Source organism: Xenopus tropicalis, chromosome 4 (genome assembly GCF_000004195.4).
Source record: "Xenopus tropicalis strain Nigerian chromosome 4, UCB_Xtro_10.0, whole genome shotgun sequence".
In the NCBI taxonomy this organism is placed as follows: Eukaryota; Metazoa; Chordata; class Amphibia; order Anura; family Pipidae; genus Xenopus; species Xenopus tropicalis.
The window spans coordinates 142003174-142024533 of NC_030680.2; the positions used below are offsets into that span (position 1 = coordinate 142003174).

At 43.8% G+C, this 21360-nt stretch overlaps 1 protein-coding gene across 2 annotated transcripts in view; it reads left to right on the forward strand.

The window, feature by feature from the left end:
• The first annotated feature begins 1260 nt into the window (after positions 1-1260).
• tmf1 (TATA element modulatory factor 1) overlaps positions 1261-21360 on the forward strand; it is a 31288-nt gene continuing 11188 nt past the window's right edge. The window contains exons 1-8 of one of the 2 annotated variants that reach the window (XM_012960958.3): positions 1261-1489; positions 10308-11545; positions 12752-12855; positions 16208-16334; positions 17565-17670; positions 18726-18868; positions 20287-20453; positions 20985-21141. In XM_012960958.3, coding sequence (XP_012816412.1) covers positions 1348-1489; positions 10308-11545; positions 12752-12855; positions 16208-16334; positions 17565-17670; positions 18726-18868; positions 20287-20453; positions 20985-21141 — 2184 coding nt within the window. In that variant the 5' untranslated portion in view covers positions 1261-1347. 2 annotated transcript variants of the gene reach the window in all.

Genomic DNA, 21360 nt, shown 5'->3' on the forward strand with positions numbered 1-21360 from the left:
TTGGTGTTACTGTTCCTTTAAGCCAAACTGCTTCTTACGTTGTGCCTGTTCCTGGTTGCCAATTGCTGCCGGAGAGCTGGGGACAATACACCAAGCAGCCAGACATGCCAGGCACCAACCTTGTAAACAGGGCAGTATTGGGGTTAAATATGGTGCTACTGGGAATGGAGGCCACTGGGATGGGGGGTTCTACTTTATATAAATGGGGAGCCTCATCCCAACAAGTAATACAAATAGTTACAGGAGTGTTACAACAATAACACAGTGTGACCTGCACTGCACAGCTATCCTGCTATTGCTGTACTACAGCTCCCACTATTCCTCAAATCACCTGTGAGACCCAGTTACTTATAGCAGGGGCCTGTGTGGGGTTATACCTGTATAAACCCTAATTATTTATCACCTATTATAATCTGATGTTACTAATGTACAACTCCCACTACCTCTCAAAATACCTGTGTGAAGCCCCCGTGTAGAGTCTAGATCACTATACTACATTCCCAGCATTCCATAAAATACTCTCATTATTCCTTATTAGTTATTCCCCAGAATGTATCTCTGATTGTTATTGGAACTCCCTGCAAAAATAACTCTGTATGGGAGCCCAAATGTACTACTATATATAGCCCATCCTTACCACTACTCTCTGCCTCCCCCAAAATACCACTGTACCCCCTTATTTATATGTGAGCCTGTAACTCTCCTGCACTCCCCCAAATACCACTGTACCCCCTTATTTATAAGCTAGCCTGTAACTCTCCTGCATTCCCCCAAATACCACTGTACCCCCTTATTTATATGTGAGCCTGTAACTCTCCTGCACTCCCCCAAATACCACTGTACCCCCTTATTTATATGTGAGCCTGTAACTCTCCTGCACTCCCCCAAATACCACTGTACCCCCTTATTTATATGTTAGCCTGTAACTCTCCTGCACTCCCCCAAATACCACTGTACCCCCTTATTTATATGTTAGCCTGTAACTCTCCTGCACTCCCCCAAATACCACTGTACCCCCTTATTTATATGTTAGCCTGTAACTCTCCTGCACTCCCCCAAATTCCACTGTACCCCCTTATTTATAAGCTAGCCTATAACTCCCCCAAATACCACTGTACCCCCTTATTTACAAGCTAGCAAGTCCATGTCCCAGCAGCAGTAGGCGGAAGAGTGCCACTAACACACCCTCCCCACACCGCGGCCATAACCGGAAGTTGCCCGCACAGCTGCGGTGCAGTCGCGGAGTGATGACATCACTGCGGGGTTTGTTTACTGCTACGTGTCTGGGGGGGCGGCGCTGCAGCCGGGGCAGGCTGACGGGCTCAGGGAGGCATCTGTGCCGGGAGTATGAGCTGGTTCAACACCTCGCACCTCTCCAGCTTCGCCAAGCAGGCTCTGTCCCAGGCCCAGAAGTCTATTGACCGGGTTCTGGATATTAAGGAGGATGAGACCGCCTGGGCCGACACCATCATTGCTCCCTTTGAGGAAGGTACGAAGGGCCCCTGTGGCCTGTCATGGGCTCTGAGCCAGTCAGCTCCGCCGTGGGTCATTCCATAGACAGGAAGGAGGGGGGGGTATATTATGTGATTGGCACTGAGTTGGGGCTGAGGAGTCGGGCGGGGGAGAGGCCAGGCTGCCCTTCCCATAGTGCTACTGTGTGTCCCATAGTCTGTGCTGCACTAGGTGTCCCGTCACGGATTAACCCTGTGTGTCAGTCCCCAGCCTGTCCCACTGTCCCACTGTGTGTCACTCTATACACCTGCACCTCCCTGTCAGTGGCTCAGCTGATCCTCTCCTTGGCTCTCTCTCTATTGGCCAGCAGTGTCCGGCTTCCCTGTTTGTCCCTCTCCTCTTACCGTAGGTCCCTTCCCTGCTACTGTGCCATTTCCTTACCTTGTGTCCCACTTTGTATTCTCGCCTTGTGATTGGCCCCCAGTGTTCTTCTCTTACTGTACATCTGTGTGCCAGTCTCCCATCCCAGTACCCAGAGGCACAAACAGCCCCCCCAGCCCAATAAATAGTGACTGTCTGTGGCACCTTACAGCCCCCCTGGCATTCCCAGTACCCAGAGGCACAAACACCCCCCCAGCCCAATAAATAGTGACTGTCTGTGGCACCTTACAGCCCCCTGGCATTCCCAATACCCAGAGGCACAAACAGCCCCCCCAGCCCAATAAATAGTGACTGTCTGTGGCACCTTACAGCCCCCCTGGCATTCCCAGTACCCAGAGGCACAAACAGCCCCCCCAGCCCAATAAATAGTGACTGTCTGTGGCACCTTACAGCCCCCCTGGCATTCCCAGTACCCAGAGGCACAAACAGCCCCCCCAGCCCAATAAATAGTGACTGTCTGTGGCACCTTACAGCCCCCCTGGCATTCCCAGTACCCAGAGGCACAAACAGCCCCCAGCCCAATAAATAGTGACTGTCTGTGGCACCTTACAGCAGCCCCCCTGGCATTCCCAGTACCCAGAGGCACAAACAGCCCCCCAGCCCAATAAATAGTGACTGTCTGTGGCACCTTACAGCAGCCCCCCTGGCATTCCCAGTACCCAGAGGCACAAACAGCCCCCCCCCAGCCCAATAAATAGTGACTGTCTGTGGCACCTTACAGCCCCCCTGGCATTCCCAGTACCCAGAGGCACAAACAGCCCCCTCCAGCCCAATAAATAGTGAGTGTCTGTGGCACCTTACAGCCCCCCTGGCATTCCCAGTACCCAGAGGCACAAACAGCCCCCCCAGCCCAATAAATAGTGACTGTCTGTGGCACCTTACAGCCCCCCTGGCATTCCCAATACCCAGAGGCACAAACAGCCCCCCCAGCCCAATAAATAGTGACTGTCTGTGGCACCTTACAGCCCCCCTGGCATTCCCAGTACCCAGAGGCACAAACAGCCCCCCCAGCCCAATAAATAGTGACTGTCTGTGGCACCTTACAGCCCCCCTGGCATTCCCAGTACCCAGAGGCACAAACAGCCCCCCAGCCCAATAAATAGTGACTGTCTGTGGCATCTTACAGCCCCCCTGGCATTCCCAGTACCCAGAGGCACAAACAGCCCCCCCAGCCCAATAAATAGTGACTGTCTGTGGCACCTTACAGCCCCCCTGGCATTCCCAGTACCCAGAGGCACAAACAGCCCCCCCCCCCCCAGCCCAATAAATAGTGACTGTCTGTGGCACCTTACAGCCCCCCTGGCATTCCCAGTACCCAGAGGCACAAACAGCCCCCCCCCCCCCAGCCCAATAAATAGTGACTGTCTGTGGCACCTTACAGCCCCCCTGGCATTCCCAGTACCCAGAGGCACAAACAGCCCCCCCCCCCAGCCCAATAAATAGTGACTGTCTGTGGCACCTTACAGCCCCCCTGGCATTCCCAGTACCCAGAGGCACAAATAGCCCCCCCAGCCCAATAAATAGTGACTGTCTGTGGCACCTTACAGCCCCCCTGGCATTCCCAGTACCCAGAGGCACAAACAGCCCCCCCCCCCAGCCCAATAAATAGTGACTGTCTGTGGCACCTTACAGCCCCCCTGGCATTCCCAGTACCCAGAGGCACAAACAGCCCCCCCAGCCCAATAAATAGTGACTGTCTGTGGCACCTTACAGCCCCCCTGGCATTCCCAATACCCAGAGGCACAAACAGCCCCCCAGCCCAATAAATAGTGACTGTCTGTGGCACCTTACAGCCCCCCTGGCATTCCCAATACCCAGAGGCACAAACAGCCCCCCAGCCCAATAAATAGTGACTGTCTGTGGCACCTTACAGCCCCCCTGGCATTCCCAATACCCAGAGGCACAAACAGCCCCCCAGCCCAATAAATAGTGACTGTCTGTGGCACCTTACAGCCCCCCTGGCATTCCCAGTACCCAGAGGCACAAACAGCCCCCCCCAGCCCAATAAATAGTGACTGTCTGTGGCACCTTACAGCCCCCCTGGCATTCCCAGTACCCAGAGGCACAAACAGCCCCCCCAGCCCAATAAATAGTGACTGTCTGTGGCATCTTACAGCCCCCCTGGCATTTGCCAGAACCCACATTTTGACCTGCACCCATGCCACTTTTATACTTGGGGTCCCTGTCCCACTTTGTGTCATTGACATACAGTATGTAGTGTCCTGCTCCCTGTGCCACTGTGTGTCCTTTTCCCATTGCCTCCCACTGTGTGCGTCTAACCTGCTACTGCCTGCCCCCTGTATATCCCTGTCCCACCGCTACTGTGTTTACCTTATCATTCCCTTTCCCACTACTGTCTGTTGTAGCAGTTCCTCCTTACACTCTATGCCACTGTCCCCCTGCCTGTTCCACTGCCCCTTCCCCTTTACTACTTTGTGTTCCTGTCTCGCTGGCTTTCTTAGGTCTGTGCGTCTCATTTCCCCTGGCCCAGTAGTACTGTGTGACCCTGTTTCCCATGCAGTACCGTATCCCTGTCCCTTCAGGAGATAGTTAAAGGGTGTTTTTGTGTCTGCGCACTTCCTGCTCTGTATAATTACTCACTGTAGCTTCCTTATAGCACTTCTGATTGGTATATTTAATACATAGTATCTTTCCCAGATTGAGGCACATTATCAGGCTCATTGTGCTCCAATGTCTGTGTATTTAGTAACACTGCCCCCCCCCCGGCATAAATTACACCTTGTAAAGGATTTTTGTATCCAGCTAACAGTCTTTCGGTTCTAGTTGTAGGCATTTTTGTTCACTCTTCCTTGCAGATGGCTTCTAAGTCTGAGTTCTTCTTGGGCCAGTACCTTGTGTGTTTAAGATCTACCTTCATATTTTCAATGAAAAGGTGGCTATACATGGGCCGATTCTAGCTGCTGATATTGGTCCCTTAAACTAACTTGGCAGCTTATCGGCTCGTGTAGGGGCAGCAACTATGGGCCTGCCCGACCGTCATCTGGCTTGAAATCGGCCAGATATTAATCGGGCAGGTTAAAAAATTTAGTCGGATCGGGGACCGCATCACCAAGGCGAACCAACTGCCCCCATTACCGTTGTTCTAATTTGATTATTTGGCCCCAGGGCCAAATGACTGAATTAGCCTAAATTCACCCAATATCGGCCACCCGTAGGTGGGGGATATTGGGAGATGATCTACTTGCTTAGCGACCAGAGTGGGATCTTAACGTGTATGGCCACCTTAAGTCAGGAAGGTCAAAACCTTCCACTTGCATTTCTTCAAGCAGCTCATAGTGGCTTATGAGGTACATTTAGGATCATGGTCTTGTTGTAAGAGCCAAATCCCATTTCTAGTTTCTTGGCTGACTGTTCCACAGTGACACCCAGAATTTGCTAATATTTAGTGGAATCCATTCTCGACTGCCAAAGAACCCTGAGCCATAATGGAACAGTTGTTTTTTGAGTAAGTGTTGCGCCCTCTTTTCTCCAAACAAGCATTTGGTGGTTGTGGTCTGGACAGTGGAAATTGTGATTATTAAGCTTTAGGCAATCTTTTTTTTTTTTTTTTTAGCCTTCCTCCATTACTTACAGGAGCCCCATGGTTGTTGAGTGACAGCCAAAAGTGTGGGGTGTCAGAGATTTTGTTTGTAGCTCATCAGTGATGTTATTTGGGGACCTTGTTTCTCACTGGATGGAAGCGGAAGGCTATCCAAACTTTTGCTCGTGCCTCAGTTAGTATTTTATTACTAATTCTGTGTTTTAAAATTGGTAAAAAACTGTAACTGTGCATTTCAATTTGCAGATTTGTCATTTTTTAACACTAATTATGGCAGTAGAAGTTTACTGTTGTTTACTTTTGGCTAAATATGTAATTTTGAAAGCAATGCCAGAACTTTTGCCTTCGGCTGTATTCACATAGCTCCTCTGCATGTTCTGCAAAAAGAGCGATATTTAACAGTTTGTTTTTTTAAATATATTTGGGGCTGCCAGCCTCACTCTCTATCTAGATAAAAGAAAATATGATCAGAAGATTCCAGTAAGAGAGTGTGCCAAGTGACAACATTATCATGAGATGTGGTATAGAGATTGCTTGACTTTCTCATACAATATCATTTAAAAATGTTATGGTGCTAGGGTTCAGCATGAATTACAGGTATGAGACCTATTATATTTATTATGTATATATAGTTTGGAGCTTTCCGGATTCCGACTCCTCTCCAGCAGCGTAAAGGAAATGTGAGAGGTAATGCCTGCAATGTTAAATGCACGATCCACTACTTTTGTTTCCGTTGCTATTGGAGGAAGCCTCGGATTACTGGCACATTTGGCTGGAACTAGAGTCATGGAGACACTCGAGTGCGGATATATCATTGTGAATAGGTGTTTGTGGATATCAGAATCTGAGAGAAAGGTGCCCACAGCTTGGGGCAACTGTTACTAACCGTGGATATGTTTTCAGCAGTGATGTTTGGGCATTAGTTTGTAACTTTGCTTTCAGATAGCAGCTTCTTAGTCTTGCAGAGAGCACAGATTAAGTCAGTGTAATTGAGTGTCACAACCAGTTTGGCCTCTTGGTGACGATAGGGATAGTGTTTTTCTAGAATGTCTTAGAGGGCAGGTAATAAATTACATAAACGGTCTAAAATATATCATTATATATACACTATCCACATCGGGTTTGAGAACCATTCAAAGCTCCTTGACTGCAGGGCTGTTTTTATAAACGGGCAAAAGGGGCATTTGCCCAGGGCCCACCAGGGAATAACTTTTGGCAGAAGCATCCTGCAGAGATAACAGACGCCTATAGTACAGGGATTTTAATTCCTTGCCTTTTTCGTTGGGGCATCACCATTTTGTCATTTTTCTGCTCCCAGGGCTGTTTGTCCAGGGTGGCACTCTTAGGCATTATATCTATAAATGTAGCAGCTCCTCAGTTTGGGATTTCAGCATTTCTGGTTGCTAAGGTCCAGATTACCCTAGGAACTAGACACGGAATAGGATAAGAGACTGGGAGACTGGAATATGAATACCAGAAGGCCTGAATACAAAGGTAAGTAATAAAAACAGCCACAATAACATCTGCTGATGTTCTTTGGGAATTACTGATGCTGCCAAACCTTTGTGGTTGAGCGTTAGCCTGTAGGGCAAAATAATAACATGGAACATTTTAAAGCTAATGTTTTCCTTTGTATTGAGATTTTGTTTATGTTGGCATTTTTAAGCAGCTTGACTTGACTCAAACTGAATGTCTTTGGCCGCCATCATCCTTTTGTCTTTTGTGCATTGGCAGCAATTTTTGTTTGTTCTCAGATTTGCCTTTTCTGTGTGACATTGGCTCAGCCAACAAATAAGTGTGATCACTAGTGCAATAATGAAGCAATGACATGAGTCACGGTCCTTTTAACCGGTTCTAAGAATCATTTAAACATTTAATGTTTCTTGTGTGTATTAATAGAGAGCAGTTTGTGGGCAATTGTCCAAACCGTTGTCTTTGATCTGAACTATGGAGCCATGTCCTCTCAATGTCATTGCTGCAGCTATCGAGTCCTCTTTATACCTGCATATTACAGGTATGGGACCTGTTATCCAGAATGCTACGGACCCACTGTTTTCTGGATAAGGGATCTTCCTATAATTTGTATCTCCATACCTTAAGTCCACTAAAAAATAATTTAAACTTTAAATAAACCCAATGGAGTTGTTTGCCCTCAGATAAGGATTCATTATATATTAGTTGGGATCAAGGACAAGTACTGTTTTATTATTACATTTAAACATGAAATAAACCCAATAGGACTGTTCTGCCCCCAATAAGGGGTAATTATATCTTAATTGGGATCAAGTACAGGTACTGTTTTATTATTACAGAGAAAAGGGAATCATTTAACCATTAAATAAACCCAATAGGGCTGTTCTGCCCCAATAAGAGGTAATTATATCTTAGTTGGGATCAAGTACAGGTACTGTTTTATTATTACAGAGAAAAGGGAATCATTTAACCATTAAATAAACCCAATAGGGCTGTTCTGCCCCCAATAAGGGGTAATTATATCTTAGTTGGGATCAAGTACAGGTACTGTTTTATTATTACAGAGAAAAGGGAATCATTTAAACATAAAATAAACCCAATAGGATTGTTCAGCATTGTCTATTTTAGTAGCCGTGACAAGTAGCTGCTACTAGTAGCTCCGTGTGTCTTCACTCTTAGGAAAGGGAGTACTGGGGAGAGTCATCTGTGCTCAACCTCAATGCCCTTTGCCTGGGGCCAGGGCTGTGAGAGCAATAAGGCCAATGTCAATACAACCCCAATAGATTAACCCAATTAGATTTTAGCCTGAAAATACTTGTGTGTGCATTTTCAATTTACGTAGTAGCAAAATGCAGAACCTGTTAATATGTTGGGTTGAAATTCATAAAATGAAGAAAACTATGGCTTTTAAAGGCTATAAAGTAATTTAATCAGTAAATGAGTGATCATGTTCCTTTTAATAAACCTCATACTAGAGTCTTAAAAATGCGGCCAACTTGTACCTAGTTTTTTGTGCCTAGTTCATCTGCCTTCGCGGTAACATCACTTCTGGTTTATGAGGTTTTCAGGTTGGTATTAAATGTAACCCTTTGAGATTAGGTTCTGGTAGTGAGCCTGGGACTGGGGCAAAGCAGGTAGTTGCTCTGAGTCGGCACAGGTCTGCCTGACTGGACCTGCACAGGACCAAACCTTTCTATTTGATGCAGTGTACACTTATAGTATGGTTTCTTTGCTTCCAAGATGAACTTTTCCACATTTTGTCACATTACAGCCACAAACATGAATCCATTTTATTGGAATTCCACGTGAAAGACCAATACAAAGTGGGGTACACGTGAGAAGTGGAAGGAAAATCATACATGATTCCAAACATTTTTTACAAATAAATAACTGCAAAGTGGGGTGTGCGTAATTATTCAGCCCCCTGAGTCAATACTTTGTAGAACCACCTTTTGCTGCAATTCCAGCTGCCAGGCTTTTAGGGTATGTCTCTACCAGCTTTGCCCATCTACAGACTGAAATCCTTGCCCATTCTTCTTTGCAAAACAGCTCCAGCTCAGTCAGATTAGATGGACAGCGTTTGGGAACAGCAGTTTTCAGATCTTGCCACAGATTCTCCATTGGATTTAGATCTGGACTGTGACTGGGCCATTCTAACACATGGATATGTTTAGTTTTGAACCATTCCATTGTTGCCCTGGCTTTATGTTTAGGGTCGTTGTCCTGCTGGAAGGTGAACCTCCGCCCCAGTCTCAAGTCTTCTGCAGACTCCAAGAGGTTTTCTTCCAAGATTGCCCTGTATTTGGCTCCATCCATCTTCCCATCAACTCTGACCAGCTTCCCTATCCCTGCTGAAGAGAAGCCCCCCCAGAGCATGATGCTGCCACCACCATATGTGACAGTGGGGACGGTGGGTTCAGAGTGATGTGCAGTGTTAGTTTTCCGCCACACATAGAGTTTTGCATTTTGGCCAAAAAGTTCCGTTTTGGTCTCATCTGACCAGAGCACCTTCTTCCACATGTTTGCTGTGTCCCCCACATGGCTTGTGGCAAACTGCAAACGGGACTTCTTATGGTTTTCTGTTAACAATGGCTTTCTTCTTGCCACTCTTCTATAAAGGCCAACTTTGTGCAGTGCACGACTAATAGTTGTCCTATGGACAGATTCCCCCACCTGAGCTGTAGATCCCTGCAGCTCCCCCAGAGTCACCATGGGCCTCTTGGCTGCATTTCTGATCAGCGCTCTCCTTGTTCGGCCTGTGAGTTTAGGTGGACGGCCTTGTCTTGGTAGGTTTACAGTTGTGCCATACTCCTTCCATTTCTGAATGATCGCTTGAACAGTGCTCCGTGGGATGTTCAAGGCTTTGGAAATCTTTTTGTAGCCTAAGCCTGCTTTAAATTTCTCAATAACTTTATCCCTGACCTGTCTGGTGTGTTCTTTGGACTTCATGGTGTTGTTGCTCCCAATATTCTCTTAGACAACCTCTGAGGCCGTCACAGAGCAGCTGTATTTGTACTGACATTAGATTACACACATGTGCACTCTATTTAGTCATTAGCACTCATCAGGCAATGTCTATGGGCAACTGACTGCACTCAGACCAAAGAGGGGTTAAATAATTACGCACACCCCCCTTTGCAGTTATTTATTTGTAAAAAATGTTTGGAATCATGTATGATTTTCGTTCCACTTCTCACGTGTACACCACTTTGTTTTGGTCTTTCATGTGGAATTCCAATAAAATTGATTCATGTTTGTGGCTGTAATGTGACAAAATGTGGAAAAGTTCAAGGGGGCCGAATACTTTTGCAAGCCACTGTAGCAATACTGGTAATCCAGTATTGTACACTATATCATGGTTATTGATTTTCTTTCTTTTTAGAGAATGGTTCCTCGGTCAAAGGGAGCTGGGAAAACTCAAACTGGGGCGGACAATCAGAAGAACCTGATACGCAAGTGGGGTTATCTCCGACAGCAATTACCAGGCCCGTTACACGGACAGTAGTGGACGAATCAGAGAATTTCTTCAGTGCCTTTCTCACTTCCCCAACATCCAACACTGTCTCTGACAGTTCTGTGGTCTCCAAGCCCCCTGTCAAATCTCAGAGGCTGGAAGAGGAAGAAGAATATGCCTCACCCAAATCCACAGTCAAGGTGAAACAGAAAGATGAATTGAATGTTAAATTGTTAAAGAAAAGTGCCTGCCAAAGCCAAAGAACAGATTTGGAAACACCAGCCATATCTTCACAGAAACCATCGCCTGACCATTCAGATCTTTCTTTGGAGTTAAAATGTGAGCCTGAAAATGAGGAGCAAATATCTGACACAGCTTCTGATGCTACAGCAGATCATGGAGCTCCGGAGAGCACACCTAATGCAGAGCCCCCCAGCCCTACTCCGGGCGTTACTTCTGAAAGTAAAGACATTGCACTGGATAATAAAGAACAGAAGTCGGAAGACCGTCAGAGTAACACCCCATCTCCCCCAATAAGCACTTTCTCTTCTGGGACGTCGACCACCAGCGACATTGAAGTATTAGACCACGAAAGTGTGATGAGCGAGAGCTCCGTTAGCTCGAGGCAAGAAGCGGCCGATTCCAAAGCAAACCTCCATTTAATGCAGACATCTTTCCAGCTTCTCTCTGCCTCAACAGAGTACAGCCGCATGGAAGAGTTCCCCAAGCTCACCGAGAGCTGCTCATCCTCCGACGCCTTTGAAAGGATCGATTCTTTCAGCGTGCAGTCCATGGACAGCCGTAGCGTCAGTGAACTCAATTCCGATGATGAGCTCCCCGGCAGAGGATGCACCCTGGTTTCCATTGCAGTCAGCTCTCCTACTCCAAACGTGGACGTCCCGGATTCGGCCGAGAGCAAACCAGACGAAGACTTAAACGAGACGCTAATGGTGCACTCCAGTGAGGATACAGAAATGGAGGAAAGTGGACGGAGCGCCACTCCTGTAAATTCAGAGCAGCCTGATCTTCTGGGCCATGAAGCTGATGACGGGGGCCATGAAGCTGATGATGCGGCCCATGAAGTTGATGATGCGGGCCATGGAGTTGCAGTGGAATTGGCTGAAACTGCACCAGAGGCTGAATTCTCAGATGAGGACATGCAAAAGGTAATAAAGAAGCATAAGGAATGTTTATGCTTTATGTTTGGTTGCTAGTGTATCCCTGTTGAATTTGTCTATTGTACTACATTGTCGGAGTGTAGGTTACACAGACTGTTCTCACTGTAATAAAAGATCCACTTCACAGTATCTAGTAGAACTAAAGGCGGCCATCGATATCGATCATATATTTAAGTGCAATGATCCAAATCTAACATGACTGAAATTGTAGGATAAAGCCCTAAAAATAACAATTGGAGGATGTTCCGAACATGAAATAATTTGCCAATCGTATGAAAGTGACTTCCATTGTAGGCCCCCAAGGATATTGTCAGATACACAATACATTCTTAGATTTTATCTTTATCCAACCAAAATTTTCATCAACTAACCGATCGCCATGGCACAAAAATCAGGACAGGACAATAATATGGAGCCTACACACGGTCCAAAAACATAAGAAACATAGCATATATGGCCGGCTTAAGTCTAAAGCCAACTGGATTTCAGTAGGCTTTAGACTTGGATGAATGAAAATATTTGTAGACATCTACTCCACACTTGCAAACATATCCAACTAAGGAAAAAAAGGGTCCATCTATTAGATAATTAGATAATGTTCCCCAATTTGTTTATTTGAAACAAGCCAAATGTTTCCATAGTATTATACATCTCATTTCATGTGGGCAAAGATGCCATTTTAGAAAAAAAAAAGGTTTGTTTCAGGCAAAAGTGGTTTGTAACCAAACAGCTCATTTTAAATAAAGAGATTTGAAACAAGCTGGTTTGTTGCATGCAAGCAGTTGTAAAAAGTGATTTGTTTGAAACTTTTTTTTTTTTTTTTTTAAACTGATCAAAACCACATTGTTTGAAACTGACCTCTGCTTTGGATCTGGTTTGTTGGAGACGCACTGTTTGTTTGGGAACTGATTCAAATTGTAGTCTAGTTGAAGAGAGTCACTGATCCTGACAACCAGAAAACAGATTTACCTTGTTATTAATATTTTTTTGTCTTTCACCTTTCCATATATACCCCCTCCTGTTTGTCTTCCCAATAAATACATACTTTATTAGAATGCTGCTGTGTAATATAACAAATGTTACTACACACTGCTAAAGGCAGAAAATGTACTTCTTGATTGGACTAACTGTACATAATAATAATAATATTTGCTGGCCTACAGTAATATTTGCCTTATGCTTTGCTGCCTATAGATAATTGATGAACTCACTGCCAGACTGGAGAAGAGGGAGACACAGCTGCTGTCTGTGAGCAAGGAAAAGGCCTTCCTAGAAGAAGCTTTTGACAACCTTAAAGAGTAAGTACATTTTCTGTGGTTTGAAACAGTTCATCCACAGAAGGAAACTGAGCTCTCTTCAGCAATAGATTAGGCGAGGGAGACTGCAATGCTGTCAGTCAGTAGCTCACCAGTAAATGTGGGGTACAGGGGCCTATGCCCCAGACCATTGGCAATGTCTGATAACAAGGAGCAAAAAACAGAGCAATCCCACGTAGTCAAGATGTAAAGATAAAAGCGTATAGACACATCAGTTAGGTATTCAGCTGCATGCCTTTTGTGCTTCTAATGCACTTACGTACTTACACTTATTCAAAGCAAACTATGATTAGGTGCAATTGAGGTAAGAAATGTGCAAGGCTGCATACCTTACTAATGTTCATACATAAATACTTTGCCCTGATTAGCTAAGCTTGCAATTGGAACAACCAACCCGTCATTAAGGGGAAATTAAATATTTTTTATGCCTGTACTTTCCCTCTCTTATCATCTCCAGGCAACCCCATGATGTTTATGGGGTACTATTTATTTCTAAATTACACTGTTTGCATAGCAAATAATTCACTCTACCATTTAAACTTTTATTCTTGAACCAACAAATGTATTTGTAGCTGTAATATTGGTGTGTAGGCGCCATCTCAGTGCATTGTGCCTGATTCTGAGCTTTCAGCCAGCGCTACACATTAAAACTGCTTTCGGCTAACCTATTGTTTCTCCTACTCCCATGTAACTGGAGGAGTCCCAAGCCGGACTTGGATTTCTTACTATTGAGTGCTATTCTGATACCTACTGGGAGCTGCTATCTTGCTCCCTTCCCATTGTTCTGCTGATCGGCTGCTGGGGGTGGGGGGGGGGGATATCACTCCAACTTGCAGCGCAGCAGTAAAGTGTGACTGAAGTTTATCAGACCACAGGTCACATGGCTGTGGAAAATGAAGACTATGGCTAGCCCCATGTGACATTTCAAAATTAAATATAAGAAATCTGTTGGTGTTTATGAAAAAGATATTACAATACAGGATTCTGCTGGAGAAGCTCTATTAACTGATGGGTTTGGAGAAAAAAAACATGTTTTCCTGTGGCAGTATTCCTTTAAGAACCAGGCGTATAGCCCTTCAGTCTCAAATCCTTCAATCACACTAGAGGGGGCATGCTTCAGTACTTTCTGGTACACATATATATAATATGTTGGAGTATCACTGCATTATTATTGCATTTATTAATAAAGTACCAGTATATTCTGTAGCACTGAACATAAGAATGAATACGTAACCAACAGACAGTTTATATCATATTAAGTGGCCTATTAAAGAATCTCACCAAACTGGAATATATATACAGGTATCGGACCCCTTATCCGGAAACCCGTTATCCAGAAAGCTCCGAATTACGGAAAGCCCACCTCCCATAGACTCCATTATAATCAAATAATTCAGAATTGTAAAACTGATTTCCTTTTTCTATGTAGAAATAAAATGGTACCTTGGAATTGATCCCAACTAAGATATAAATAATTCTTATTGGATGCAAAACAATCCTATTGGGTTTAATTAATGTTTTATTGATTTTTTAGTAGACTTAAGGTGTTGAGATCCAAATTATGGAAAGACCCCTTATCCGGAATACCCTTGGTCCCGAGCATTCTGGATAATGGGTCCTATACCTGTATCAGTAAATATTGCCCTTTTACATCCTTTCCCTTGAGCCGCCATTTAGTGATGGGCTGTGTGCTCCCTCGGAGATCAGCTGACAGGAAGTGATGCAGCTCTAACTGTAACAGGAAGTAGTGTGGGAGCAAAAGGCAGAACTCTGCCCATTCATTGGCTGATGGGGCCTAGCATGTATGTGTGCCTTGGCTTGTTTGTGTGAACTGTGAATCCTATGATCCCAGGGGGCGGCCCTTAATTCTTAAAATGGCAGTTTTCTATTTAGGATTACCCAATGGCACATACTGCTAAAAAAGTATATTTATATGAAAATGGCTTATTTAGATGAAGAAGGGTTTTATATATGAGCTGTTTATGCAATATATTTTTATAGAGACCCACATTGTTTGGGGGTATAGTTTCCCTTTAAGCAAGAAGATGATAATTGGGTAAGGAGAATAGATATTTTTCTGATATTCCAGCACAGCTTCCTCCACAGGGTTGTTATAACAAGAGCGGCAATAAAACACTTGCATTGTACACGTTAGACTTTGATCTGTGCCTGTGAATTTATCAGTAAGTGGTGTTTGGATTTGTCAGACTTAAAGTGACAACTTTCATCTGTATTCAATATTGGCCTTTGGGGAAAATACACTCAATGTAAGTTCTGTTTATTTGGCTCATGTGTAACATGGGTGTGTAGCGATCCTTTATCATATTTTATTATCAGTCTGTGGCAGAGATAAGCAGAGACATTGCTCTGTTATTGCTCGGTGAACACAGTTATATTGTTCCTGATATGATTATCACTTGGGGCACAAATTGATAGGATAATATGAACTGTCATGGAGGAACAGTTGGAGCAGCAGCAGCAGCTCAGCCAATTTTAGTGACCAGTTTAGTGCTGAATCTAAAAATAATCATGATTTTTCAGTACTTTTCTGTAAAACAGTCCTAAAATAATATTAGCACCAAAACCCTATGCTGCCATTTGTATTGGTTATCCAAGAAAAATATAACATTGCCGTTTGGTATGATGTAGAGAGTTCTATTCTAAGACAGTTTGCAATTAGTCTTCATTTTTATTATGTGTTTTTTTTTATTATTTCACCTTTATTTAGCAACTCTTCAGTTTGAAATTTCAGCAGTTATCTGGTTGCTAGGATTCAAATTGCCTTAGAAACCAGGGAGTGGTTTGAATTAAGCAATATGGTAATTAGGATCCGGAAGGGGTAAAAAATGGCGTGCATGGCAACATTTCCCCTTACATTTAACCCTTCCAAATCCTAATTAGTATATGCTAATTTGGATTTGGATCGGCCAGGACCGTGGATTAGGGTGAATCCGAACCCTGCCAAAAAAGGCCGAATCCTGGCAAATACCGAACCGAATCCTGGATTCGGTGCATCCCTAATTTGAATGAGAAATTGATACAATTAAATAAGTGGAATAAAAAAAAAAAGTAATAAAAAGTATAAATAAGAATAAAATTGGACCCTCACAGAGCAGATAGTTCTTTTGCTGCTGGGGTCAGTGACTCCCATTTAAAAGTTGGAAAGGGTCAGAAAAAAAAGGCAAATAATTAGAAACCTATATGAAATAAAACATGAAGACCAGTTGAAAGGTTGCTTGGAATTAGCCACTCTATAACATACTAAAAGACAAAGTTTCTTATGCAGGCTTGTCCTTTAACTTATGCACTGAATAGATCTATTCTTCTGCTTCAGCGAAATGGTGCGGCTGACGGAGGAATGCAGCAGCGTCTCTCAGCTGAAAGATGAGTTTACCCTCCGAATAGCAGAAGCCGAAAAGAGAGCCCAGACAGCGTGTAAAGAGCGAGACATTGCCAAAAAGGTAACAGCCTCCCCGTTGTAGTTGGTAATTGAGATGGGCTGCTTGTCCGTGCTGCTGTGTACACCGACATGACTGTGCTTGATTGAAGGCAGACTTGGGCAGGGGGTCACACAGCTGTATTCCTTTCTGATCCTGCCTACTTACTGGAGGCGTTTAGGCTTGTCGTTAAGGGCTCTGGCACATGGGGAGATTAGTCGCCTGCAACAAATCTTCCATGTCCGGGGCGACTAATCTCTCCAAAATGCCATCCCACCGGCGAGAATGTAAATCGCCGGTGCGATGGCATTTCGGGGAGATTAGTCGCCCACTACAAGGGAGATTTGTCGCGGGCGACTAATCTCCCCATGTGCCAGAGCCGTAAGGGTGAAGACACACGGAGCTACTTAGTAGCAGCTACTTGTCACGGCTACTAAATGCCAGAAAATACCCTGCCATAGACAATACTGAGAATTGCCTCTGCTAAAACACACACAGACAATTATTAGTAAATTATCAACATTGTTTATTTTAGTAGCCATGACAAGTAGCTGCTACTAGTAGCTCTGTGTGGCTTCACCCTAAACACTGGCCAGTAATCTGCCTACACTCCTAACTGCTTTCTGTTGAGCCTGACGCATTTAGGAGCGTATTGGTCTGTGTTTATCTGCAGAAATAAAGGATTGTAAGGGGGACAGTCACCCTTTCATTCTATGGGGGTCAGAGTTTTGGCACCGAGCTTCTCCTGTCACCACTCCTTGTGTGTTCAGCGTGGTGCTTTTTATACATTTCTATTTGGAGCAGTGAGATGCGGACAGGGGCATTTTGAACAGCATTATTTTCTGCCAGGGCAGTGGTAGTCAAAACACCTTTGTACCATAGTCCTAACGCAATAATAAGTGATTAATATAGACCACTGATCATCCCTCATTTCATTCTCTCATTTCATCCCTCATTTAATTTGTGTTGGGCCCAAATGGACTGATCCAAGCATTGTAACCTTGAGGTAGTGATTATTGAGGACAAGCGCACTGCCGGGTTGAATCTACTAGTAATTATATTTTATTTTGCAAGTCAATGAAATCTATTGGTTTCTGTTTAACTGGCAAGGGATATCAAGCAAGGAATATTTCTATAAAATAATTCACCATATCTGATTATGGATAAGAAGTGAATGGCCTTGGCAAAAATAACCATGAAGAACTAGGATTTAAGTGCTAACCATATGTGTCCGGATGTTTTTATTTCCTGTAGGAAGCAAAAGTGATGAAGGAGGAATTGGCAACAAGACTCAACTCCAGTGAAACTGCTGAAATTATGAAGGAGAAGGATGAACAGATTCAAGGTTTAATGGAGGAAGGTGCGTTTGTAATCGACTTACATAAGTTGCAATGGAAAGTTACATTATTAAACCAATGATGTAAGGCCACAGTATTTATTCTGCACCATAGTTTTCAGCCTTACAGAGAAGCAGCCAAACTTGCTTTGTGGACAAAATGTGCCCATCACCTTACATAACATTTCAGGCTGTACAACATTCAGGCACTTTTCTGCCGGCTGAAAATAAAACTTCCCACATCCTCTTTAATAATATTTGAACAACTCTCAGTATGTAAACATGCAAGCGAATGAGGTTTCAACTTTGTTGGTGGGTTAAACCGACACCTAAAACTCCCCTAAGGGAATTGTATCAACAATTACAAAATGAATATGTGGAATTAAATCACTCTTTACTTCATACATATAAAACAACATACACAATCAGTGACTGGCCAGTCTACTATAAATTAACAATATATTAAAATTAATTAAAACTTGTTGAAAATAAATCACTTCTTGTAAAAATAATAGCATGCCTATAGGAACATATATAGCCAGAATAGGATGTTTTGGACCATGCTGCAACGTGTTGTAGTTCAGCAATAGCTAAATAAGACACACAGGTGGCTTATAAAATTGGCACCTCCATACAAACATGATAAATATCCACAAAGGGGGTAATATAGATAATAGAGACCTGTCAGTCATGAAATGTCTCTCTTATTATCTACAACAGCTTAAAGCACTAGTGACACATTCCAGATTCTAATATATATGTGTCATTATAACTAAATAGACCTGGTAAGTGCTGATCACTCCCTGCAAAGATGGCTTTCTACCTCCCCCTGGCACGCAGCAACTAACCTGTATCAGTCACCAACATCGCTTCAACAGGGCAGTGACGGTGAACATGGGGGACAGGGCAAAGTCCCGATAGGCTGGGGCATTGTTTACATTTGTCCTCCCTAAAGGCTTTGTGACATCCTGTTAAAAACCTAGACAAATAGAAAGGGGAAACGATAAGCCCATGGCTTAGCAGCACCGTTACAGGTAAATCTGGCAAGGTGTTCTGATTTCTTTTTTCTTATGTCACAGGTGAAAAGCTCTCCAAACAGCAGTTGCACAACTCCAATATTATCAAGAAATTACGGGCAAAGGAGAAAGAGCACAACCACACCATAACCAAACAGGCAAATAAGATCCGGGAGGTGGAGGAGGAACTGAAACTTTTAAAGCAGGTTGGGTTTCTAAATTTAATGTGCACCCAGGGGAACAGGGGAACAATGTGTTAGGCGGCGTAGAGTTTGCTGCGGATTTCTTTCCATTGACAAGGGGAAGAGCCCGTGCTAATAAATATTCCTCTGCAAGACATTGTCAATAGCTGCTGGCCGAGGAATACTTGCAGCTCCTTCCATTGCAGTTATTGGGAATGTACCTCTATGTCCCGGCATTTTAAGCTCCGTTTCACATTAACAATGATTGAGAATCCATTATATTATATATTGTGTTTTTATGCAGTGTCTGGGGAAATATAACCTTTTAACTACAATGGCTAAATGAAAGAAGAATGCTCTCTCCATAAATAGGTTCAGATAGGATCTAGGTCATAACATTGCATCTTGGTTGTGCCCCCACACATCTGAATTAGGGGTATCTGTATTACACAATTGACAGCGTTCATTTAATAAAGACTGAAGCTTATAAAGCTAGAGTGTCAGAGGCTCAAGATTCCTGCTACAATTCTCCCTTATCACCAGCAGTTTCTCCACTGCACAAAAAGCTGCCTGACGCAGTTGGAACCTCTGCAACATGTGCTGCTCAAAACGATTTTTGAAGTAAGGTTCTAAATGCTCCAACCACAGAACTCTGTGCATTTACAGAGGGCAGTGAGGTAATCATGGCAGAAATTGCTGCACACAAGGGTGGAATGTACGAAACGTGGGTGCAATCAGACATTTTTTGCAATTTGCACCATGGTTTCCAACTTAAATAATTGCTGTAGGTCTCTGTGCCCCCATGAATACAGTTCTGCCCGCATTTGGCAGTGGCACATAGGCAGCTCCCTCTTGTCCCCTACCTGTCTACACAAGTTGGGGAGTGGAGGCAGATTCGGCCTACAATGGAGTCCTGCACTTACTACCAGCCCTGTGGGAGGCAGAAAGAACACGTTAACACTTGCACCAAATGTTTTCCATGAGAAGATTAGTTGCTCCTGGCTAAATTTGGCTACCATGGGCAACTAATCTTCCCAAAATGCCTTTCCGCTGGCAATAAAGGGAATTGCTGATAGGAAGGCATATGCATTGTTTTGTTTTCCAAAGTCATGTGAGGTTTCCTCCTGCAGGCAACTTTGTGCTAAGGAAAACAAAGCAACGCGTATGCCTTTCCACTGTTGATTCACTTTATTGTCGGTGGAAAGGAATTTCAGGGAAATTAGATTAACCACGGTTGACTACATGTTGTGGGACAATTATTTGTTATACTGCATGTTCAAGGGACAGACTGTATTATATTCATGATGTAAGTAAATGTTTATAGAATCATGGAGTAAACTGAGGTCCTCCATGTGCGCAGCCCTGTTATATTGTTTACTACATGCACATATGTTCCCATGATTTTCCACTATAGTTTGAGAAATAGGAAGTCTCTGTTTCAGACATTAGATGGTAAGGAAGAAGTGGAAAAACAGCATCGCGAGAATATCCGAAAGCTGAACTCCATGGTGGAGAGGCAGGAGAAGGATCTGTCGAGGCAGCAGGCTGACCTGGATGATCTGCAAGAAAAGAATCGCAGTCTACAAGCTGCTCTGGACAACTCCTACAGGTAAGGAGAGAAAGAGTAGCTCACCTATAAAATCTCTTACAGTATGATGGAGACTAACCTCCCTGTGGGACATTAGCCTTACCATAACAGAACTGAAGCCTCGCAGAGCAACCGTTTTTGGCTGCCAAGGTCTGTCACCCTTATTTAAAAGCTGGAAAGCATCAGAAGGGCAAAGCACATAATTCAATCACTATTAGAAATATACAGAACTGAAGACCAGCTGAAAAGCTGCTCAATACAAAGTGCCAAAATTTAACTTAAGAAAGCAGAGTTTGATGCCCCTGATGTATGGTAGGGCCAGTTGTATCCTAGCCTGATTTTGCAACAATAGGGTATTTACTGGCTATTGTCCGGTTTTACACCTACTCTTATTAGGACAGTTTCCATATAAAGCCTGCCAAAATGTTTATTTCTGTATTTTATAAGCACAGCTCCACAGATCCTACTTTGATCTGTCTTGTATCATTTTGGGGTTCTTGGAGTTTTGATTTAGGCGGCATTAAAAGAGATATTTTTACTAAATGCATTTAGGGAACTTGCGGAATTGCACAAAGCGAATGCAACAAAAGCCAGCGAGGCCCAAGAAGCAGCACTGAGTTGTGAATTACGAGCCAAAGAAGAGCTTTGTTTTGCACTGGAGAAAGCTAAGGAGGAGTCTCAAAAGCAGCAAGAAGCTTTGGCTATCCAGGTAAGGGGAAACAAAACTACACAGGCCGTGGAGTTGATTATGATTTTTGAAGGTTCCACACAACTAATTGAAATGCACACTGTGGGCAGCATTCCCTTTAATTCCTGATAGACTGTGTGCAGCCAATGAATTATTACTTATATTAACATACATACTGTATTATTAAGGACTAGGGCATCAATTTTGTTTGTGTTTCAAGCCATGACTTTCCCATGACTT